General features: G+C 37.4%; 1 protein-coding gene across 35 annotated transcripts in view; it reads right to left on the bottom strand.

Moving 5' to 3' along the window:
• LOC126867306 (calcium/calmodulin-dependent protein kinase type II alpha chain) overlaps positions 1-26,105 on the bottom strand; it is a 147,116-nt gene that overhangs the window by 37,496 nt on the left and 83,515 nt on the right. For 21 of the 35 annotated variants that reach the window (XM_050621663.1, XM_050621631.1, XM_050621630.1 and 18 more), the window contains exons 6-10: positions 25,101-25,203; positions 21,624-21,802; positions 20,762-20,884; positions 20,583-20,666; positions 11,758-11,818 (exon numbers count right to left, since the gene is read on the bottom strand). In XM_050621663.1, coding sequence (XP_050477620.1) covers positions 11,758-11,818; positions 20,583-20,666; positions 20,762-20,884; positions 21,624-21,802; positions 25,101-25,203 — 550 coding nt within the window. The remainder of the gene's footprint in view (positions 1-11,757; positions 11,819-20,582; positions 20,667-20,761; positions 20,885-21,623; positions 21,803-25,100; positions 25,204-26,105) is intronic. The other 14 variants (XM_050621632.1, XM_050621649.1, XM_050621656.1 and 11 more) reach the window with 1 other exon arrangement.

The following is a 26,105-nucleotide window of genomic DNA, read 5'->3' as shown; positions in this document are numbered from 1 at the left end:
GCAACGAAATTTCACACGAGTATATCTCGATCGCTAGAATGAATTACAGAGTTGAAGTTTGAGAAAGAATCGAGAAAGTATAGAGAAAAAAGACTTCTAGGGGGGAAACCTTCGACGTCGAAGAAACTTCGACTTCGTTCGGTTCCCAGAATGGTCGAAGCGATGTCGACTTTCCATCGAGATCGACGTAACGATACTTGTAAAATCGTCTGGTGAAAGCTAGTGTCTTTAGCAACTCACCTTATCATGTTATAATTAATAATACATATAAGGACACGTAACGTTAACTATCACATCTTCAAGGCAATGAAAATTTCTCATAATTTAACCCTTCCAAAGCCAATTATATCTCTTCTTCGAAAAAATTACTTTCGATGAATTATTACTAAACAGAATACATTTCTTTCAAAGTATTTCGTGAACTAAAAGTAAGGTTGTTTTCATGGAAAACAAATATTTTTATTATCTATATTCTACTCATTCTACTCATCGATCATGAAAGGGTTAAAATTCAAAAAAAGAAGCGATTCAATTGACTTCTATCGTTACATCGATCTGGTCATCTACAACAAGAAGATCCTCTATCCAATCGTCCATGCTATCTAATCACAGTTCCACGTTTCCAAAAGATTCGTCAGGCAGGGGACTTTGAAAGACAGACAAGAAATAATCTTAGATGATTATTAGATCTTAACTAAGTAACAGATCAAGTAATCTAACTTTCCAGAGGCAGCAGAAGCTAGATAGAAGATGGATGCAGACCGCACAGGAGAAACGAAGAAGAAGAAGAAGAGACAAAGATGAGAGAAGACGCAGAAGAAAGGAACAGGACAGAAAACATGAGAGAGTGAAGGAGAATGGTTTTTCACAGGGTTTTATGGTGTAGAACGTTAAAACAGTGCATCGTGTTCTGCATGCGAGACAAATATCGTGATCAGACAAAATTGGAGCAACTCTGCCGATGCTCTCAAGACGACGTATCGGTGCCAGGAGAAAGGGAAATAAAAAAAACAATGGTCCTCTCGTCTTTACCTTCTGATGGCTCCTCTCGAGAGCTCGGCTTCGTTCCGTGCCAGCGAAGCGTCGCAACGTTTCACAAAAACGAAAGAAACAGGGAACAGAAAAGAAAGAAAAGAATAATGGTACCATAATTTGCATGCTGAGCGGCGTGCGTTTGCGTGTCGAAATATTTTCGTTTTTCAGGGGTAGAACATTTTTGCGATGGTGTCGTGGCGAGTTAGGATCGACAGGCCAGTTCTTTGGCGGTTTTCTATTCGATTTTTAATTGCTGTATAATTCGTGTCATAGTACGTGTCCGATGAAGGCGCTTTTATCAAAGATTAACTTTCGATAGTTTTATCTGTGTAATATATTCCTCGTGGTTTACATTACTGTATTTCTCAGCTTGTTCGCGGTGTAAATTGTGGAACCAAGTGCTATCGATCGTTGACCAAATTAATCGTTGAGCACCTCAAAATAATTACAACCGATTAAATGATGCTTTAACGGAAAGTTTTGCTTGAATTACTCAAAGGTGTTACAATTAATCTACTTCTGAAATAATATAATTATTTGATCAAATGAGTTATTAATTACTTCAAGTAATATTAATTGCAACATTAATCGATTAAATAATACTTTCAGGTAATGTATCTTTTCATGATTCGAGTTACCATAAGCTGATACTCTTTTTCGTCGATTGATATTACGATAAAAACGTAGCTATCCTAGTCCGCTACAAAAATACCATAGCCAGTTGATCAAATTATTCATAAATTACTTCAAGCAATATTAACTACAATAGTGATCGATTAAAAGGACATTAAAGAACAATCCTGCCCCGTAATTTGAATTACAATAAATTGCTATCTACTACAGTTTTCATGGTCGAGCCATTCCACGATAAATAATACAACAGTTCATTTGCCCTGCAGATAACAAAAACGCAATTCTCCTAAAACAACTGGCTGATAGGAATATCATGCTAAAGAATTCATCGGTGAGTGTCAATTTATGGTAACTCGTCGGTGGGAGCATGGTGGTTTCCAAAAGCTTCTATGAGGCGTGTCCTAACCACTCCCCTAACTCATAAAAAAAAGAACACCCCTTAACCTTGCTTCCACCTTCCAACGAGCGCCTTCCCTCCCATCCTATCCAAAATTCATTACTCAACCCGAATTGAAACGGCCGTTATCCGGAAGCTTTCACGGGCTTCACCGGTGCTCCCATTTTTTTCAATGAAAACTAAGGAAAAACATTTGTACGTAGATAGGAACCTGGGAAATAACAGTGGCGAAAACGCGCGATTCTTTCCGCCCTCTCGTCACGAAGGACGAAAAGAAAAATTGAATCACGCGAGAGGACGCCAATTATTGCGAATGTGCGAGTCGCCTCGAAGAAGGCGAATCGTTCTTGTACGCGCCTCTTGGATAATTTACCGCTGGGAAATGTTGGGAGGAAAAATGGCGGGAAAGGATGGAGGGCACTCGGTTCCGACGTTAGTATAAATATAACGAACGAAACTCCTCCCTGGCGTATAATATCCGTGTACTTTCGGAGTTGAACTCGAGTTACCGGAAACCTCACGACTTCCACGCGGTCCGCACGGTGTTCTTATCTACTTCCGCCACCAGGCTTCGCTTCCGCCGAGGCAACACCGTTTCGCCGTTTCCTATGATTTTATCCTTTCCTTTATTTTAATGTGCTGTTTTTTACTACGTTATTACGGTTAGTATCGTGTAATTGGTATTACCAGTGAAGTAACGTCAAGGATATAACGTATAATAAATATAATATCGCGTATGATTGTTAGGGGCATATATAAGGCACTTGTATAATTGTTCGTAGACACGAAAATTGAATTTGTTACTACCTTGAACTCTTTTCCTCTGAATTTTCATTTTAATGACAAAGCTTTGAGAAGTACGTCGGGATGTTCTTTGATTTTTTGAAGGATTAGCCAATAAACAAAAAGACTCGCATATAAATCCAATTTGCCCGTGAAGGATTAATTATTGTAGTAGTATTAATCAATGTAGTTAAACATCCTATTAACATCGTACTTGTTTTGGTTTGGAGATTGAAACAAAGTTAAGGTATACTTCTTATGATACTGATCGAGATTTTATCATTCACGTAACAGGCGTAAATATTTAATTGATTTTAAAACATCGTTATATGTTCTTTTCTTATTAAGTAAGAGGATTATGTACTTAAACAAATGAAGTAGAAAAGAAAAAATAATGCAAGTAAATTAAATAGCAAAAGGAGATATCGGTCGATTTCAGAACGATTATTTTATCAAAAATAAAATTCATAAAAATGAAATTGTACGCATTAAATTTTCTAAAAATAGTTTCTATCATATCTTTGTAGAAGCTTATGTCTCCTATATATGAACGCGGAGGGATATAATGGGAAATAACACTTCCACCAGGTATTCGTGAAATATAGATAAAGTTTCGAAATGGAATTTTCATCGGTTCTTCGGAAAGTTTTAAAACTTAAAGGGAGGAGGTCTCTGTCAGAAATCGAGCGGAAACTCGTTGCCTCGACGCGAAGGAACCTCGTAAACGGACGTTTGGTGTGAAAACGACCCTTTCCGCCGTGCTGCCTTTCCGTTGATAAGAAATGCGAGCAACGGGGCTAGACAGCGGAGAAGCAGGCGTGAAACGAAATAAAAAAGAAAGCGAAGCAGAAAGCGCAGCCATGCCAAATGCGACGCGAGAACGATTGTTCGTGCGGAACATTCCTGTCTCGAGTCTCGTTCTGAAATTGTTCGTTTAGAAATCACCTTATTCTCGCGAAATAATTTGCAAATTGTTTCCATTCCGACTCAGACCGAGAAAAATCTCGTTCCTTTAATTTCGGGATAATTTTTCCACGAACAAACAAACAAATGGTATTTTTTTCTCTCTAAAATGTAGACAATTTTCCTATGGATTTCTAAATCTTTGATTTATTAATTAACTGTATATATGCTATGTAATGCTCTTAAATCTTTCAGATCTTTCTATTAAAATCTAGCTGCATCGATAATTTTTTCTAATGGAAGATTTTGTCACTCGACATATTTTTATTTTAAAAATCTATTGTTAGAAATATTGACATTTCTAGAAGACGTTCTTAGAAATATTCCATTCTAGAAATTTCGTAGCCGGATCGATCCTCCGATTCGGTATTCATCAATCATAATTCAAGGCTAAATTCCCCCACTGCGTCTTCGTCATTACGTGCCACAGAAATTCTAACATAGAAATTTTACACGCGTGCCATAAGCGGCGATAAAATCGTTAGCAGCGGAAATCTGTCGACTTCTCAAGCTTCTCAAGCTACAGCTAGCGGTAAGGATAATGCAAGGAAGAAGTAGTGGGGGATCGAAATCAACCATGATGGTAATAATCGAACAGAGAATCGGCCTAATTGTTTCGAACAGCGTAACAGAACGATCGACTCGATTGTATCGGAATTTCCCACGAACTGTATCGTTTGTTGTTCGATTAGAGCCTTGTAAGTCCAATTCCTACGTATGTGTATCATATGTATGTGTGTATGAGTGAGTGATGTGCAAGCACAGCTTATCGTTTATCGATTAGATGCATCTTCTTTCGGTTAAGAGGCGTCGAAAGAGCTTTCTTTCTTTATTATTATTATTATTATTTTTTGATATTGTTCAGAGATGAAGGGTGTGTCCTTGCACCTCCGACCCACTTCGCGTTACCTTGTCAAAAAAATCAGTCAGATTAAGAAATATAGACAGACAGAGAAAGGGAGGAAGGTATTATATAGAGAGAGTAAGAGAGAACGATTGGTCTCGTTTGCTCGCGTTCTCTCGTCCGGAAAACCCGAATTCGCTCGGAGATTCATGGATTCGTTCCCGACGCAGAATTCATGAATTCTTTTTTGCCGCTCGGAAATTTATGGACTCGTTCCTGGTTTATATTTATCCATACATATATATCTACGTATATATATATATATATATATGCATACATATATATATGTACGTATGTACACACGTAAAGGAGAACGTGTGTTAAATATAAAAGTACCTTCATATAAATTCCGATGGCGTTTAGGGGTCTCGTCGACACCTCAAGATTTATCGATTCGATGAATTTTCAAGAGGCCGTGCCGAAATCTTGTGAAGCCGGAGAGAACATCGAAAAAAGAGATTCTCTCGAGAAAGAAACTCGATGACCACGGTATACACGTGCACGAGCATTTAGAGGAATTAGGAGACTCTAATTGGGCATAAGAAGCAATCCCGACTTATAAATTTGTCTCTCATTTAATAACGATTCCCGAGATTCGAGTTAACGTCTTTTTCTTTCACTTTTTAGAAACTAGAAATCGGCTAGATTCTACGACTCTGTTCGTTCTTGAAGATAACGAAATATTTTCCACGTTTTCTACAGCTACTGTTATTTATTGAAGCGACGTTTAAGACGGTTATCGAACATCGGTAAATATCGTCGACCAATTCTCAATCGTTCAGCACACGAATAATCCAACGGATACGTTTTCGTTTATATTCTTATCGATTTTCGATTACCAATAGCCAGACGAAGATGCAGAAATAATTTTAGGGTGGAAGAAAAGGGTGAAGAGAGAACACGAGCTACGAGTAAATGCTTCGTTTATCATTTCATCGAAGAATCATGAATGAAACGACGCGATTCATAATGTCGATCGATCGATGATCGTCTCACGGGGATCGTAGCCGAAGGAGAAAGCAGATGGTTTTTTAGCTTTGATCCTGAAGGAAGAAATAACGATGAACGTTTTTCGAGAGAGAAAAAGCGAGAGAGGTACGTAATGCATCCAGCGATTTTTCCTTTTTTTATTTTAATTTTTTCTAGGGGATAGAAAGCAGCTTTGTTTCGTTTCGTTCACGTAGAAACGCTGATTGTTCTCTCGAACGTTGGCCATTCTTGATCGCGACCTATCGCGATGACGAAACTTTAAAACGTAGAATTCTCTTTTCTCTGAAATGATCGTGCTTTGTGAATCGGTCAAATTTGTGAATGAAGTTTGTGACTTCGATTCTGTGACGAATGGCCGAACGAACGAACGAAGGAACGACCTAATGGCTGATTTGGTTGATAAGAGAAATCGTGGTGAAGAAGCCTGGGGACGGACTGCGATGACGAAGTAACGTTACAACGATGTTCATCATTTTGCTCTTTTTCAGTTATTTTTCCCTTAAATTTGCTTATTATTGTTGCGTAGAATTGGACGTAGAATTGATTAATTTCAATATATAATTTAATTCTACTTTATATTTATAGAAAAGTTCGATAATTTCGAGTCTTTCCTTGTGCCAGTGATGTGCAGAAGTTTCCACAGCAAGATCCTTTACTTTATATTTTAAAAGCGATATTTTAAAATAATCTTAATTAATTGTTCAACGGTATTTATTTATTTAACTGTCCTCCTTTCTTTTACCCGTCATACTATTACACCCGATATTAAAATTCTTTAAGACATCGCTTTCGGAACATAAAGTGAAAAATCTATCTAAAGCTTTCACGTATCATCGTACCATAGATTGTGGGACATTTGCTTAATTGCAAAAATTTAGCTATGGTAATTATACGCTAATACGGTGGTGATAACGTTAAGGGAAAGTAACGTTCTCGAAATGGAGCATCGAAAGAATAATTAGGAAAAAGGGGAAGGAGAAAAAAAGAAAAAGAGGATATCGAAGATCGAAATGCAGAGTTACGGCGCAATTAGATAAACTTAATTAAGCTTCCGGGGAAATGAAATCGGGAAAACGAACGACAGACTCGAAAGACAATACCTCGAAGTTAATTATACGTTGGTTGCCCTGAAGCACCTTGATTGAAAGAGTAAAATAGAGGAGAAAAGATCGCGAGAGGTAAAAAAAAAGGAAACGAATGATCGTTCGCTGTCTTCGAGTTGGTAATTGAAACAAATTGCCAACGACGCGGCAGCGAGGGCCGTCACTCTCGTTTCTACACCGACTTCAGGAAGGAAATAGTTACATGGTAATGAAAGTATTTGATATTTCGCGCGATAACCGCCGCGACTCGCACGCAAACCTCGAGAAAACTCGCTCGGTTTCGTTTCTAAACCGTTACGAATTTTCATTGTTAACAAGAACTCCCCTTTTAGATTAGAATCGGTCTTTCGAGCCTTAAATTATTCGTAGACAGCCATACTAATATAATAACACGTGCTGCTATTACCAGTTATACGAAGAATATTTCGAAAAAGCGATTTGAGTTAGTAATATAAAATTTTGTATAATTTAATTCGAGTTTTATATTATCGATTTGAATATTGTAACTTAGTTCGAAAATAAAAGATCTTCTGTAATTTAATTCGGGGATTAGAGTATCAATCTTAATATTAATTCTCAATTTCCTAAATTTAGAATTCGAAATAACAAGTTTTTGAAATAATCAAGCTTTATAATATTCAAAGAAAAATATAATATTACCTTTAGATTAAGTTTAGCCGCAACCTTTTAAGGATTCAATTACGTTAAAGTTTATGATTATTTTTTCGTTCAATTTCCATCATCCTTTGTAAAGTAAGATACTTTTACATTGAATAAATGAAGCTAGTCTTTAGAGCAAGAGTTATCCTTTTCTTCAATTTCCAACTATCCTTTTAAAAAGTTATCCTCTAAACTTTAAACTAGTAAAGTAATTCTTTTCGCTACTTTCTATCTCAATTTTTAACATAAGCTGCCCTTGTATTAAACGAAATTAACGTTCACAGTTTTCCGTAGTTTCCACGGTTCTTAAACTAATTTAACCTCGGGTTAAATAAAACATAGCTATTCCTTTCAGCGATAAGATAATCTGCATTTTCATTTTCATCTTTACTCTTTCGAATATTCCACGTTCGAACGTTACCTTCCGAATATCACCTAGAATCTCATTCCAACAAATATCCATCTTAATTTGCAAGAAAAAAGAAAAAAAAGAAATTCCTATATAAAAATATTTGTTTATTTTCCACAAATCATCCCATGACCCATTTTTCACTGTCACGTGTTACCAACACGTATTTGCCTACGTGAAAACAGACAAATTGTCCCCCTTGTAGTGTCCTACCTGATTCTACTTCGAGCATGAAGTGTCCCCGACGATGTGTCTTTTTTTTCTTTTGCGTATTTTTTGCGGTATATATATATGTATTATATAGACGCAACAATAAAAAATATATAGACAAAGAGATCGTAAAATTGAGAAAAAAAATAAGAAAAAATAGGTAAACGAGACAAAAAGAAAAAAAAGAGAATCAACAGAATTACACACAGGCTCTATAATCAGACAGTGATAAATCGTGTCTTTTTGGGGGGGGGGAGGGGGAGCAAAAAGTGGCGTTCGTATCGCGTTCCGGGTGTCGTCTCTACGGATGCAAGATGCTCATCTACTATTCGACTAAGTTCTGGGTGAAAGATCGTAGCATTCTAGGGGAACTTTTGGAGATGTATACATTGGTGTATAATATTGATGTGTTTGTAGAGAGGTTGCAAGTACACGCGTGTCACAGATACGCGTACTTGCCTCCAGATGCACATTTGGCACGTTGTATGACTTGTATATACGTATATCGAGCATCTAGATTCAAGACGGCTATACCAAAAGGGAATCGTTTTGTATACAAACGTACATAATATACAGACATGTATTTGCGTATAGTAGATATTCATACTTTGTATTTTGGAACTTTGTTTTTAGCAGAAATTTATTTTTTTTTCTCTATTCCTTTATACTTTCTAACATTCAATATCATCTTTAACTAATTAAAACTAGGTATTATTCGTATAATTTTGATCAAGTATTTCAGTGTCGAATTAGATTAGAAAATATTCGATTGGCATTGCCATGAGGAACATGAATGAACGATGAGAATATTCCTTTCTTTTGATCAAAAATATGGATGTTTCACGCGTCGTTCCAAAATGTGCGGCATGAATGCAAAGACAAATAGAAAAAAAGTGGGGCACGGGTTCTGTGTTACGCATTTCACTGATGTCTCGTTGACAGAGTAGAGGCGCTACAATATGGTCAGCAATACTAAACGCACAATAATCATTCGTAGGCACTATTCGCCAGTGGACCTAAACAGTTGTGCTCGACACGGTCACGCGATATCTCGTAAATGATACTTGAGTTCCCTCCTCTGATTACATATCCAGCGAATTCGCGAGGAAGATCGGTCAAATTATAATTTCTTTTCATTTTATCTTCTAGAAATAATATCTTTCAAATTTTCCTTTCGCTAAATTGTTTTCTAAATTTAACCTTCATTCGATATCATCGAATTTTAAGTGATCTACCAAAGTTCGAGTTGAATTACTTAATTTTAGAGTTCCAATTTGCATTTTACAGGATATAAAGAATTTCTCGCGTAAAATGTAGAATTCAAATAATCTAACTGAAATATAACTGAATTATTATAGTCTATATACTTATGGCTCAACGGTACCAAACGATGGTTAAAAATAAAAAAAAAAAAAAAAACTGGAAAATTTGTTCATTTCGTGAATTGAGCAAATTCAAAGATTTTCTCACTTCGTAATCGACGCGTCGATTCGTAAACGAAACGTATAAAGATACAAAGAAACACAAACGATGAAATGAACGAATGATTGGTGACGATCGATGATCCCTCGCTGATAGTGATCCACCAGATCTTACGGATCGTTAGAAACGCTCAAACTTTCTTACAGTGTTGGAAGTTAGAACGATCGTCTGACACTTTGATCACCCGTTGATCGAACTTTTGCTATTGGGAATGCGCTTCGAAGCGACGAAGCATGACTCTGATGATCGTCGTTCGGATATGATGAGGAGAAAACTGCTTGAGTCCACTGTGACGACGATTCGCGTTACCCAGAACTTCGAAACGATCGTTCTCGTCGGAATTTTATTGGAAATAAACAAAAAAAAGAAAGATTACTAATAAAAAAAAAATATATTATTAACACGATGCAATTTCTGGATAACGCAGCACAGTCCTTGCAGGGTATGAGGTGCGAGCCAAGTGCATCGACTATGAGGTACACGATGTGTGAATGAATTATCATGATAATTTATTGTACTAGTGTGCAGAGCGAGCGAGGATGAAATTTGTCGAAAGTATTTAAGAAGAACTAATGAGTTCGATCCAGTGGAATTATTGCGATTGTGAGAAGCGATTTGTGCATTGGGCACGGAAAAGAGAAATTTTTGTTGATGTTGCCAATGAGAACGAATAGTTCCAGGGAGATTTTGGGGATAAATTTCATCTCGCTGCTCCGGTAGTTCAAGTCTAGAGGCGGGGATCAACGCAAGGGGCTCTAATTCGTTCGGTGCACGAGCAGGAATGATCTGCGGTGCTTCATTTCGTGGCCACCGTTACTACATTTTACGTCTGTTTATCCAATTTTTTAACTCTACGTTTCTTTAATTTCCGTCGATCTTTCTGTAGAAGTTTTATTCGACGACTCTTTCGAATAACCGAAAGGCTAAATTGGGCCGAATTTTCAATGGATTTCGATCGAAAGAGAAGTAATTGTTATTCAAAGAAAAAAGTAGACGACAAACAAATCATAATGAAAATTTTCTCTAATTTCCTCCGAGAAATTTTACTTAACGATCCCTTTGGAGTAATTGAAAAACTTCAGTTCAACTGAATTTTTAATAGAATTCGATCGTAGAAAGACTACCGTGTTTTACAGCAAGAAATAGACCAATAACTTTTTACTTCCACGTCGTTCATCCAATCTTTTCTAATTCCTACACCGAAATTTGATTTTACAATCCCTCTCCGATAATCGAAATCTAAACTGAGCTGAATTTTGAATACCGTTCGTTCGAAATAAGGCTACCTGTAGATGTGTACATCCCCCTACCCAAAATATACAGCGCAAGGTATTACACACTGATTCCCATAAAATCTTCATTCTACTCGACAATTCCATTTTCAAAATATTCTTTAAAGAGAGAGAGAGAGAGACATAAAAAATACTGTCGTTTTATTTCCTTGAAAAATTGAGAAGTCCCTGGGAAACCAGCTCTGTCCTCGCTGTTAAATATCCCTGGACCCTCTTTCATCAAGTCCGACGCTTCACCGAAATCAGTGCGTAACACCTCGGCTGGGTCCCCTATTAAGCCCTGCCATTGTAGCGGTGGGTCGTAAACACTCGCGTTTGTCGTGGAAACAAAAGGGGGAAGCATCCAGCCTGTTAACTCCACCCTCGGTAAAACAAGTAGGGTGGCCGTGTCTCTTAATAAGTGAAATAAAAGTGCGTGCGCGGGGCCACGTCGTGAAGCACCTCTTGAAAAGAACGAAAGATCTGCTGAACAGAACCTTTATAAAAATATATACACATATATAAATATAAATATATAATATATATGTATATATACATACAGAAGAGGGGGAGTTTATAAGAAGAATAAACGGGCAGTGAGAGAAGAGAGACGAGGTGGGTTTTTATGGGTTATGAATTCTGGAATATAAACAGAGAATACAGAATGTATAAACAGAGAACGAGTATAGGTACACAGAGACAGAGAGAGAGAGAGAGAGAGACAGAGAGAGAAACATGTATAACCGAGGGGTTCGAGGGTGAAAAAAGAGAGACATATAGTCGATAGTGTCGTTTAGAGAAAGATAAAGACAGACGATAAGGTCGGGTAGGGTTGTGGGCGTAAAAATTTAATGGGAGATATAAAAGTACTGTCTGTCGTGGTCCATGAAGCGCTGAAGAGGGCCGGAGGTACTTACCCTGTGCATCATACTTACTGGAAAAGTTCCTCGTCGCCAACATGGTCGTCAGAATAGCGCCCTGCGGACAAAAAAGAACACCGGCCACGATTATTCCTCTTTTACGTTAATCGAGAGGACCGAGGAGAGAGAGAGAGAGAGAGAGAGAGAGAGAAGAGCAAGAAACACGACTCGCTTAACTTTAACCGGGAGAGGAAGTCGTACGAACGGCTGAACGAAAGTTAATCGCGCGAGATAAGCTGCTCGGCGGTTTTTCATGTTTTATCGCCGCGGCGAGTTTCAGCGAGATCGAGGGATGAAGATTGGGAGCGCGGCAATGGCTTGTTAATTGGAAGCAATTTAGATTTGTGTTTCGTGCTCTTGTACGTGACTATACGATTAACTTACAAGAACCTCGATATACCTCGAGCGGTTGAGAAGATCAACTATGGTGTTTGAAAACTTCTTTGTTTTGGTACTTAATCAGATCACATGATCAATATATCTTTTCTCCAAAAATGACTCATTTCGATGGAATTACTCAATTTAGTTTGTGCGGTGAACTAGGCTTAGATGAGGAATTCAAGAAACACACATAAATAGGAAGTAACTCGACCTTTATCGCTCATTTCAGCTAATCCTCCAATCGATAAAGAAAATTCCATTCTTCTAATTACGCGATCTTTCAACATGACCAAAGCCATCGAGTCTTTTGATTACGACATTATTCGGTACTATTATACATAGATATTTCAAAGAGTATAAGCATTCTAAAAGATTCGATCAATCACACGAGAATAAATCCTACCTCTGTAATTACACAAGCTTCCAACGTAACCCAACAAAAAGATCATCGAACATCAATCAACGAGATAACAGTTTGGAAGACAGTTCTAAGACTTCTGACCATCCAATCATTAATCAATTTCACTTTTCCGAACGATGTAAGTCGAACCTTCAAGTTCTCCATTGCAAGTTTCATTCAACAAAGGATAAAAATTTGAAAGAAAACTCCAAGAGATCCGTATTTGAATAACCGAAAGACTCGACTGGAGCTCGATCATGCCAATTTCTCGAGAACAAACGACGATCTCGCACAGACACACGCGCAAACGCGAACGAATGCAGTCGTTCAGCGCAGCTTCTTTGTACGGCGGCTGATGGTACTTCCGGTCTTTGGTACTGCACGTTATTACAACGGTGAACTTTGGACCTGGAGACACTCGATCCCGTCTGCACGTCGGTTTTCCAACGATAATTCCCTCACGCTCGAGAAATTCTATCGTTATCGGTATTCCAAACGTTGAACGACGATCCAACGAACGTATACCACGTTGGACGAGGCACACGGATCGATAGATTAATAGCCCGCCATTAATTCGCGTCCTGAGTGTCTTTTATCTAAATTAAACGCCCACTCTCGCTTATCGACCTGTTACTCGTCGTATTAAACGATATTGCGCGGAATCGTGTCCTTTAAAAGATGGAAGTCGCTTTAAAGAGACGAAAGAAGCGAAATGTTTTATTCATCGACCTCTGCTAGATGGCAAGTGGCTTCTTTTTTAATGTACGTGTTCCTTTGGAGTACAGAGGCCTTGTTAGATCATGTATTAAATACATTTCGATAATTACGTCGATCCAGAGGTAAATGCAATTATCGACGAAAGTGGAGACGTATTTGATGAAATCGCTTTTTTAATGGCTGCTTATGATCGTGATTACATAGGAATGAATTTGTTAGACTTCTATGAACATCGTTTCTCAATTTCTTTCCTTTTCTTTTTTCTTTTCTACGTACTCATGAGGTAGATAACGAGCTTACGTATTATTCTTGAATATATTATGTAGAATTATTTTTCGTTCGGGGATTTGAGTTTCTGCGTTTCTGCATGCGAAATAACCATGCTATTGGCTTTTTGCTCGATCCTTAATTGATTATAATTTCTACAGTTATTAATACGACAATATCATAAATACATTACATGATGATAAATAATAATTAAACGATGAAAACGAACTTGACTTCGAAATTCGAGAGAGAAAAGCTGCCGTTATAAAATTGTCGCGAACATCCAATAAAATACGCACAGAAGTTAACACCATTCAAAGAGAACAAGATGAACATCGATCTTTGCTGACCGGAGCAATTCATTTATCTGTTGCAAGATTTTATAAAATTTAACTTCTCTTTAACTTCAACAAAATGGTATTTATAACAACATCTTCGATACTTAGCGTCTCACGATTCACGCAATTCCATAATAACCTGTACAATTTACAAGTCAACTTGCTATATACGATAATATGATTTCCTGAATAAATACGCCTTCCTCTAATGGCCATCGTAATATGATAAACGTATCAATTTTTATCAGATTTACCAATAAAATTACATGCTCGGCATGTCTCTACAAAGTGCCGACAAACAGGTTGATTACCTTTAAACAAGCAAATAATTAAACGAGAAAATGACTAGGGCACACGGACTAGTTTCAGGCCGACTTTCTCGAAAACCGGAAGTGTAGAAGAGGAGAGAGTGGCGACAAATACGAGCGAACTAAAGCAAACAGAGCTAATAAGAGTGGCGTCGATGCAACGTTTGACGTATCGTTCGAGCATCCAGAAAATATTTACGACAAATATTTGCCGGCAGAACAATCGATTTCGATTAGAGGCCGGTTTCTATTTTCGTGTCGCGCGAGCTTCTGTAATACGCGTCGTGTATTTAAATTCCGAATATTAAATACGTGGACGGGCCAGGTAGTAATAGAGAATCGAGCCGTCGCCCTCCTCTCGCGCGATTAAATATTCATGCACCGTATTATACGATACGCCTCCGTTTCTTTCCGAGTCGTGTAAGGCTCTCGTTCGATCGCGCTGCGTGCCGGCCCGGTAAACGAGAATCAATTCCTTCGTTTAATTGAAACAATTCCACGTATTAACTCAATGGAAGTTTACTGCTCGGTTCGTATCGCATGAATATTGAATTTCGATCTTGCTGCCTGATTTATTTGTTGACAGAACTGGTAGACTTTTAATCGGAATAATTATGAAACATGCTACTTTGGCGCGTTATCTAACGGACAATGTTATCTAAATCATTCGCATCGCTGCAAATTTCTCTGGTTCGCGTTTATCGTATTTTAATCGTTCTACAAAAATTTAGATAACTACCGTAACAGTCCGTGCGTTAAATAATTTTTAACCGAGTATATGGACATGAAAGTTTCTTGTAATACAATGTTCGAACACATTCGCGAACCGATGTATTTCGAAACATCGTCTGGCCGAACGATCTCCGTAAAGAATCACGCGAAATCTCTTTCCCCTGCCGAAAACCATTAAAAAACACCGAGTAAAAAGACCAGCATTTCTCTCTTTAATTACAGCACGACTCGACATCATAATGCGAGTAACAGCTTCGTCCACTTCTCATCGATCTCTCGACGACTCGTAATTACCTTGAAGAACATCAAAGCAGCTTGTTCGTCAGGTGAAAAATTCCAAAGAAAGGAAGAGAGGAGAGAAACGGAGGAAATAAAAACGAAAGAAACAGAGAGAAAAACAGAAGGAATGTCTGATCGAAGGTTACAGGGTTGGCCACCAGTGTGTTCGAGTGTTCCTTTTGAGCCCCGGAAAGTAGAATGGGCAGACAAAGCAACCGGATAGGAATGGAATTACTATGTTCGAGTTTCGAGTTTCACGCCGGTTCTCGTGACGATTGAACAAACTCCGGGAAAGGGGTCGTCGTTTAATAACTCTTGGCCGAGCTCGAAACTTCGTCATGACGAACTTGGTGTTTTCCTTATTCTCAGTTCTTTAGTTTCTCCTTTCCTTTTTTTATTCTTGGTGCTTTGCGTGGAAGATCACATTGTATTTAGTTTGAAAAAATACAACCGGTAGATTGATTACTCTGTAGATTAAATATAAGGGGTGGCCGTCTAATTTCGTTGCAACGAACTTTCTTTATTTTCTTGCGAAAAGTTACGTATTATTTAATTTAACGAAATTGGAAACGAAAGAGTTAGTCGATAAATGACCGTGTAGGATAGATATCGTATGTAAAAATAGACGAATTGATTGATTAATGGCTGTGAATGAAGATTAAGTATATACCTCAGGAATGGTGGCTTCCTGTTGCCTGCACAGCACGAATTTATTCCTCAATGCTCTCATGTTTGTTATCCTCTGTCATTCACTTCAACGATGAATTTCAGCTTGGTGCACGACTTTTATTAATAGCTTCACACTCTCACGCGAAACATCACTAACAATGAACAACGTTTGGATGTCATTTGAAGCACAAAGATTTCTTCATTTCCAACAATTGTAGAAATTCTGTATCTACTGCAATTGATATTCTGATCTGTATATAACCTAAATAATTCTACTCTATAATAATAGGAATAATTTATTTGATTTCGACCAAGAACTACGACTTGGTTCCAATCTTTCTAATCCCACATTTCCTCATCAGATCTTCTTACTCATCCTTTCATACATTATTCTTCAGCTATCCTTAATCAAGATACTGCATATTAAGAGTCTACGCTGTAGTCTCTACATCATACTAACAAGGAGATAGCAAGAACTACGAAATCTTGAATGATTTGTCTGTATGTGCATTCGATGATTTAGGTTGATGGTAAAACAGCTCCAAAAGGATTTGAGTGTAATTTTTTTTTTCGAGAAATTAATAAGTCTTTTCTTATATCTTACTTTATACGTTCTTTTAATATTAGTATTATGTTCTTTTTTAATATTAACGTTTCACAATTTATTTCGATAAACTTTTCATTATTTCTATCTACCGAGAAATTGCTGTATATTTTTACAATTTTACGGATAGAAATTGTTATAAAAGTATTTGAAACATGAGAAAGTATTGCACCGAGAAGATAATTTCTCGATTTATTTCTTCGTATTATTTCTGCCAGCCATCGCTATTGCTAATCGTCTGCTTATTGCAATAATTTTATTTATATTTCTCCTTTGCGTGATGTATATCGCGAATCCTCAACCTTCTCCTCCGAAGAAAGAAACGAACGTGCTCTAATCACCAATATCCTAATTAACCTAGTGTGCGACTCATGACTATTTCATCAAACGAGATCGCTTCCTTAAACCGATCACGAAAACATTATTAACGCCATCTAACACCCTTAATCGAGTCTCGGGTCACGAATCACCCGAGAGGCTATGCACGAACGCGCGTCTACCGGTCTAAGTGTACCAATCGCCCTTCGTAAACCAGCTGGACATTAAGTTCGTGCGCTAATTACATTCGGTTTAATGGAACAATCGCGTGATTGAAGGCTCGCCCTCCAGCTGCGTTCAGATACTATCGTGAACTGAACGAAAAACGCTATTTCATGGGGGTGGGGGTTACTTATGCGAATAGTATATCGGTGGATTAGTAATTGGTTGCTTAATCACTGCCACGTACGAGACGTACGATCGTTCCCGTAATTATGCATCGTTCGTTCGATTCTCTGCGGATATTGTTAGACAAAAGTTTAGAATCTTTGGACGAAGTTTGCAATGTAAAAAAGAAGAATTTTTATTTAGGAAGCGAAGAATCTAAGAATACGGAAATTTGCTTTTTAGAATTTGAAGGTTGAATCTTGTTTGCGAAAAGTTGAGAATCTTTGGAAGGTGTTTGCAAAAAATCTAAAGAGTTTAAAGAATTTTTCTTTGGGGGCGCGAAGTATCTAGAAATGTAAAATTTCTCATTTTCTACAATATAAATTTTAAATTTTGTTCGTCGAATGTTCCGAATCTTTGGGCGGAGTATCAAGTCTAAGAAGAAACTTTCCTCGAAGGAAAAGTATCTAAGGATCCGTGAAAATTAGAAATCTAAAATTTCTAAAAATACTTTTCAAAATTTAGACTTCGAATTTTGTATACTTAAAAATCCTCTCGCAGTAGTGTAAAAATATGTTGAGAAAACGATCCATAGAATTCAATAAAAAAAAAAAAAACTGTGAAAAATGTGAAATTGGAAAAAACATATATGAAAACTGCGTATCTATCCATTGAATTTAATTTATCTACATTTCTACATCCATCATATATTTATTCCTATCGATCAGAACGAAATACAAAACCAATGTCAGAACAGGTCATTCGATGCCAAAGGTAACAAGATTACGAGCTTCGTTCCTCGCTACTTAACAATTACCTACCACTTCGCTACTCCAATTATTACTATCATCTTGTTCTTGGTACACGCATTATGCTTATTATGCTACATTCTAAAATTCATTCTAAAAATGGAACACGTTAAACCACAAAAATCTCGTCAAGCAAAATCAAAAGGTAATCCATCTATATATCTGTATACCTATATATACGTATTTGTGTGTCACGCTTTGATCAGAAAGCAATATTCTCCTCTTCACATTTCCAAATGCATTTTCACGGGCGCAAGGATCAAAGCTATACATATATAGAAAAGCGAACAAATTTCACCAGGCTCGATTAATATTCGGCACACATCGAACGATACACATACTGTCCACTCGAATAACTATATCATTGCTATTCGACGTGATTGTCACTACAGTTTCGCCAGTCGTGTCCATAGAAACGGACCACTTGACAGTACACGCGATTCCAACGGCAATTCGTGCCACACTGTTCGCAACAGTTGGAATCGTAAAAGTCGTCGAAGAGACTGACTAGGTAGGGGAGTCGGAAATCCACGAATTCCCAATCAAAGAAGGCCTACGTAAGGCCTTTGCCACCTCCAATTCCCGCGTTTAGTATCTGTGAAGGTGTTTCGGGGACGAAAAGGGGATTAGGAGACGATCGCAGGGGGAATATGGTTCTTTCCCATGGTTGGTAATGTGACACAGCATTTGTAAAATGATTTTGGTTTCTTTATCTCTTTGAAATTCTATGGCCATTTATACTTATTCAAAATTTAGAAGGTGTCGTATTAGTTTAAGTGATAAGTATATTGCGGATTTCTATGTGTTCGTACGAAATTTTAAGATACAAAAGTGCACAGAACGTGAAATATTTAAAGCAGAGTAAACTCGTATTTTAATCTGCGTTTAAGTTCTATTACTACTAATCAAATTCTATTGATTGCAACAATTTCGTAGGAAAATCCGCAGTTTAGTTATAAGTAATTTCCCAAGTTGGCCTGGAATTTTGTTATTTCGCTGCTATGGGATCGTTCGAACGATTTTAATTAATTTCTTTTCTTCGAATTTTTGTGGTTATTTAGAATTTCATTATTGCACTTAAGCAACAAACTTTCATTCGGCTGATATTGTTACATTCACCTGATATATCGGGAAAAAAACCCGTTCTATGTGTGGGATGGCCTACTGCTTAAGGGATGATTGAAAAAGTTGTGTAAATGTAACACGACGTGATTGAATACCGGCAATCCTGTAGTTGATTCAATTAAGAACAATTTCTAAATAAAATTTCTCTTCAGAGGTGAAATAGTCTATTCAAAATAGAAAGTGGTAAAATTCTTATAATACATTCTCGAATAAAGATCGATGAAAAGTTGACCAAAATTGCTGGAAAATTATCTGTACAGCGAATGTGAAAAAATTTAACGTAAAACTTTTCCGCTTATTACACTAATATAACATTATGCACACGTGAAACAAGGACGTAACACAGATTGATCAATTGTTTCACGGCCAAAAAGAGGAGCCGATTGACCCGACAAAATAGCCACGCAGCAGCAAGACAAAGCGAACTCAATTTCGAGTTTCCTCTGACCAGTTCGCCATGGAGTTTCATGGGTAGAAAGGGGGGCCAATGGTTGGACGCTAAACACCGGTTTATCCTGACAGAAGCCGTGCGACTATAGATCATTTAACGGGCTGGCGCACCTTAACACTCGATGTCTCGAATCGAAACTTGCGTGTAACTAGTTAACTGGAGTTCCGGTACAACACGTCGCCAGCGAATTTCCGTTGTTAATCGAGAAACTCGCGACCCCGTACGTCAGCCTCTAATTATTGGTTCTCCCATGGACTTTAGGCTATAATATTACTCGTATCCTAATTCGTTATATTTAACACTCATACCACTGTATAGACATATATATTATTCGAGCGTTGTTAAAAGTTTTCCTATGCCTTTATTCTTTGTCAGATATTTTAGATTTTCCAGGGAAATAATATCAGTATGACTGACATGTAGGGATATGTCTTACATTCATAGAAAATTTTAGCATATAAATCATATGCGTGTACGATATAAGTTTATGTTTAATCTAATACGATAAATCTACTGCTCATAATTATCCAAACGATACACAACGATTAACAGCCTACGAATATTTCGCGACTAATTGAAATTTAAGACGCATGTTATTTCTAACAAATAATACATTTAGTATGGTGCATGGTTTCAATAAGGAATCGTATGTACGTTAATATTCTTTTATCTTTACAGAAATAGAACGTAAGCAGAGGTATGTTTTATCGCACTGGCGATTATGTCTGGTACTCTACTTTAAATTTTTTAAGTGTCTTCGCATATTTTACACTGCGCTCTCTGCATCGTAGCAACTTTACGTATCGCAAATGTGCATGAAATTCCGCATTCTAGCGATAAGAATAGCAGAAAACTCCTATTTATCTTTATTTGCAGTAACAGTGAAATGAAATAAAGAAGAGTTTAAATATTATCGGAATGACTACGAGCGTTTGACTCGTTTCTCTCCCTCGTTCTTTTCCTTTCCTCCTTTATCTTTTTTATTCCTTTACCTTCTCGCCTTTTTCCAATTTGTAAAAAATCCCGAGGAAATCCCATGGATGAGCGCGCGAGTATTAATTAAAATTGAAGAAGAATAAGGATAATAGAAGACTTACTTTTAATTTGCGCCTTGCGTTGAATTTCTTCAAGCAATCCACAGTCTCTTGTCTGTGGACGACGGACGCGACACGTTCACGTTGCTGTAACACGAAAGGAAAAAGAAGAAAATTGACGTTGGCTGTTCGAGATGCTCCGCAGTGATGGATGCACGTTTCACGAGGCTGATTTTACTTACGCAGATCCACGGGTGCTTCAGTGCCTCGCTGGCGGTGATCCTTTTGCTCGGGTTCACCGTCAGCATCTGATTGATTAGGTTCTTGGCTTCCGGCGTGACGGTGTCCCATTCTGGGCTTGGATACTGCCGAAAACAAATGAGCAGAATAATTCGTTAAATACCGATAAAGATGACAAGTTTTATGGCGATCCCTGTTGTACGGTATTTAGGTCATATTTTCCCTTTCTTTGACATTTCATTAGACCTAAACCTCTTGCGTTCTTTGGGTCATTTTATATTTTCTTATCGTTAGGAAACTTCTCGAATTCAGATAAAATAAAGAAGCGTAGTGATATATGTGCTGTGTTATTCCAAATTTACCGTGAACGTTTGTTTGAGTATTAAAAGTTTCGTTTTCAGTAAGAACGAAACCGAGATCAAAATATTAAAAAATGAGGATCACTGCGAGATCGAGGAATAAACAGAAAAGTTTTTCATTGAAATAAACTACAATTATTTTTTTGTATTATTTCTAGTTTAACTTGAACGACTAATCCAAAAAATAAATGGCAGTCGATTGAATTTATAATTGCAGTGAATTGAACTAATTCAATCAAATTTAAACGAAAAGAATACAATTTAGGGCGCGAAGCGCAATCCTTCTAATCCAGAAAACAATTTACGATCGAATAAAAAATGTAGAAAGCAATCAAGCGTTTTTGTACACGATCGATCGATTTTTAGCCGAAAATTTGTCCAAATCCCTCGACAGGTTGAAGGATTTTCATGAAGGCTTAGCTTGAATAAATAAATTGATCGATCGAACTGCAGGAAGATTGGCCAGGAAACCGAGATGAAAATAGCATAAATAGATTGTTCTTACGTCGTATGATCCGGCCTTGATCTGCGCGTACAATCGATGCTGATCCTCGTCCCAGAATGGTGGATAACCGACCAGGAGGATGTAAAGAATGACACCGCACGCCCAGATGTCGACTGGCTTGCCGTATGGTTCTTTCTTGAGTACTTCCGGGCTGAGGTAACCCGGCGTCCCGGCGAAACCTTGGCAAAAATTATTTCTAGTCATTCTCGAGAGAAATATTATCTATATTTTGCAATAAAATATCGGATGCGGCAATTAACACGTTTCTGCGTTTTCATTCAATTTCTATATTTAAACAATTAATTCACAAATCCTCAACAAGCAACGAATAGCGGAATGGACGAATATAATATAATAGAGAGAATATTTGTATAAAATATTTCAAGATAGAAGAGCAATAACCAAAGAGTTGAGATATTTTTATTTCATCGCAGTTATTTGTAAGTTCATGTTTCATGTTTTTATGTTTTAGTTACGATTTATGTATGTAATTTATGTAAAGCCAATTTCTAGGCAATCAAGCTGAAATGAATAAACATATGCATACATTTTTGCACACAAATTTTCTATGTTTAAAAGGTTATTCTTATGAGGCGAATTTTCACATTTTTAACAAGAATTAATCGTAAACATTCGTATTTCGTTTTACGAAGATGTTGGATGAAGCTTTTAATGTTTTCTCTCGAACTATTATTTTATACTGAAAGAAGTTTCTTTGTAATATCTGGAAAGGAACAAGATCGAAGATTTTATGAATTCAAAGTTCTTAAAGTCTTTACTTATGCCGTGAGTTTCGTAGAATTAGTACGTAGAATTACTAGAAATTTTCTAGAACTAAGAAGGAAATCTTTATTTTCAGTACTGGAAATATATGTAAAAGCGAATACAAAAATTTAAAAGAATTCACTCGCAAGAGGGCAAGTCGGTGACGATCTCTTACGAACACTTTATCTTTGGAAAATTATTTTATCGTAAAAGGTGTTCTTTTTCGAACCAGATAGCATTGACGAATTTCGTAAGTTTAAAATTCCCGAAATTTGTATCTATGGAATTGACTTTTCTCTGAGGTAACTTTCGTGAAACTTCATAAAAAAAAATAAAAAGCTCTACTTTACGAGCTCTTTAAAATGTCAGATATCGTCAGAAAGCTTGATTCAGAATCGAGGTAAATAGGTGGTAATTTCTTGCACAGAGTGGAGAAGATCGAAGCTAATCTCGCCACTATCTACGTTTGGCTCGAGTATCTACTGCTCGACCATTATGACGTCTTGGAACTCTCGATGACTGAAGTTTCGAATTTCGCGCGTTTGACGACGAAGATACGGAAACCACGGCCTCGACCAAAGTCACAGTGTCGAAGGAATTTCGTGGTATCGGCTTTTCGAGGACGGAAACGAACGTCAGCGTGTTTGAAGCCGGTCGTTCGATAGACAGTCGACGATGAAAAGTGGTGAACGCTGTTCCATAGACTCCAGCCATCAAAATGATATCGTTCGCTGTTGATACTATTTTTATGAAGCCGAATGTGCTTGTTGCGTTGTCATTTCTTTCAATGTGAACGTTATTTTAACGCTCTACCTGTTGAATATATGGACGAGAAGTCCAAGAGCTTTAGGTTGTTGTACGATGTTTTGTTGTTGATATTTGAAACGGATCTCCGACGAATGGAATACGCGTTAAGATGAGTCGTTATAATCCCATTTAATTTGGAGAACGTGTTTGAGATGAAAGTACGGCGCGAAATTAAAGAATCAAGAAGAGAAGCGAAAATATTTAGACGGGAAATGGATCTGATTGAAAAACGAAGAAGAGAAGAATATTTGGACAAGCCAGTTCAAAGAACTGTCTTGTTTAATCGAACTTTGTTAGTTAAATTTATGCGCAAGAAGAATTATGCTCATAAAAACAAGATTAAGACACGAAATGTAATTTTTTACATTCTCAGACTATAATTTCAAGAAGCTCTGAAAAAAACGTTGTTTGTCAATTTTATGTTTTATATCCTTTGATAGCATACCAAAAGATTATGAATAGAAAGAATCGTATTATCGAAGAAAAATTATCTTTAAAAGTATCGTTTCACCACAATAATATTTATCTACCCTTTGACAACAATCCCCTTATCCAATTATTAGTAAAAATAACCATCCTCATATATCTAAATTACGTTTCTCCTATAGTATAGGTATATTCGAATCTCCAATAACACGTCTAACAATAACACAACCGCAAAAATAGATCAACCTACTGGGATATATTTTTTCACGCCTGAAAAACACATGCACGAACATATTCGTGTACTTCAACCCCTTTCAAAAATTTGCAAAAGGGTGCGCGCATGGAAAACAATTTCAAGCAGAGCGGACAGGCCTCAATCTGGCTGGATTGTTAGCGAGAGAGGAAGAAAAAACAACATTCAATCTCGAGGAACAATATGAAGGAATTTCAGAGGGCGAGAGCCAGGTTTCCGGTTTGGATCCGGAGCGGAGTGGTTCTTTGACCGCAAACACAATACGGAAAATCTCTGAAGAGGGAGAAATCTATTTTGCCTGCGAAAACGCGGAAACTTTTCCAATAGCACCGGGCGAACTTCAACGGAGTTTCTCCCCGAGTAAAAACAAACGGGAACAGCCGGTCGAACCAGCCAGTTCTGACGTGACACGCCCGTACATAAATGCACTGGGCTGCTTCTATACGATGTACGACGCGCGTCGACACGAGAAAGAGCCGAAAGGAGGATGAAGAATCCCCGGAAAATAGGGGGAAATGAATGGAAATGTCGACGGCCGGATTTAAATCGCGAGAGCGTAGAAACGGCGGAGAAAAACGAATAGAAGAAAAGAAACGTAGAATTTCGAGCGAAAGATATGATGAGGGATCATTGGAAGGGAAGACGAAAATTTACTTTTCCAACTCATCTATTTATCATCGCGCAAGTGCAAATGTTAATTCGTCAAACTATCAACGAGCTTCTCCATCATTTTTCTTTACTTTCTTTCTTTGCCCTATAATTACAGATAATGTTTCTACGATACTAGTCGTGTTCGCGGTATGAATAAAAAGATAGCCGTTTAGTTTTCCTATTAACGATTTCTAATTGATAATTCTGACGATTTTATGGCCTATAAAAATGCTTTCGGCAACAATTTTCAATACGTCTTTCACTTTTCTCTTGAATAATTTTCTTACAGTTGGCGGACAAACGAAAGTTTATAAAATAAGAAATATAAGAAAACATAAAATAATTTTACAAAATGGATTTATATTCGATAAGAACAGTGAATAAATACAGTATATACTATAGAATGTTACCAATATGGTAAAAAATGTTTAGTGCTGAAATTATTGAAATTCATAGTGTATTAAATTTGTAACTTCCTTTTCGAGTCGTTTTCAGAGTTTCGAGAAAAACGAATGTTTGCCGAAGAAAATATAATATAAAAATACAAAAAGGAAAAAGAAACAATATAAACTTACCGAACCATGCCTGTGCTTCACCCTGCACCTCGATCGCCAATCCGAAGTCCGCTAATTTCACAGCCGCGCCCTTCGCCTTACTTGCGAGGAGTAAATTTTCGGGCTGCAACAGGAAGCAGACTCGTCGACATTCCTGCTCACTCTTCGCACAAACCGTTGCCGTTGTCCTGCATTTTTACGCGGCCATGCTGTAGGTTGATCCATCAACAGGAGATATATACGTGCATGCTTGACACACATTGCGGCTCTACCTTCTACACTGCGCTGCTTTTCACTCTCATCTTTTCCTTTCTTTTTTTATTTCTCTCCCACTCTTTCGGTTTCCACGAAACGCCACTTTTCGTACGGTCGTGTTCTCGCGTTTCTTTTTACGTATTTTCTTCCCTTATCCACCCTGTTTTTTTCGTGTCCTTCTTCTCGTCTCTAGTCGAATTAATTTCCTTTTTTTCCCCTCCTTTACGATTCAAAAATTTTCCGCACGAAATTCGCCCATGACGACGAATGCGTTCTAAATCTAACGCGCAACGCGACGATTTAAACGATGATCTAACGCGAAATTCGGCAGTTTTCCAGATGTGGAAAAATGTTGCACGTCCAAAATATCACTTTCTGTGGAACGATGTTCTAAACGACGATTAAACGTAAAATTGGTACACGCGTCAAGTTTTGGATCTATTCAAATATTCTTGTGCCAGTAACTTCCAAAGAATTGCTCCGAAGAAAGTTGCGAAATTAAGTAGGAAAAGGAAAAACTATACTATTACGCTCTGCGGACTTGATTCGTGTCGGTCGTTGAGACAATAACCGAACGTAAAAATTCAGAAACCTAAACCTGGAATTTACTCAAATTTGCTGTATCACTCATTCCGAAAGTTTATTATGATATTTAGAAAAATTGTCTATGAAACTGATTAAAATTGCTGTTCCATTTTCTACGTATTCCTATTTTACCTTTTCCTAACCGCTTATTCCCGTTTATGTTATATTCTTTTTTTTTTCTTGTTT

The sequence above is a fragment of the Bombus huntii genome, chromosome 7 (genome assembly GCF_024542735.1).
Source record: "Bombus huntii isolate Logan2020A chromosome 7, iyBomHunt1.1, whole genome shotgun sequence".
Taxonomy (NCBI): Eukaryota; Metazoa; Arthropoda; class Insecta; order Hymenoptera; family Apidae; genus Bombus; species Bombus huntii.
This window is presented reverse-complemented; position numbering and strand designations above follow the sequence as displayed.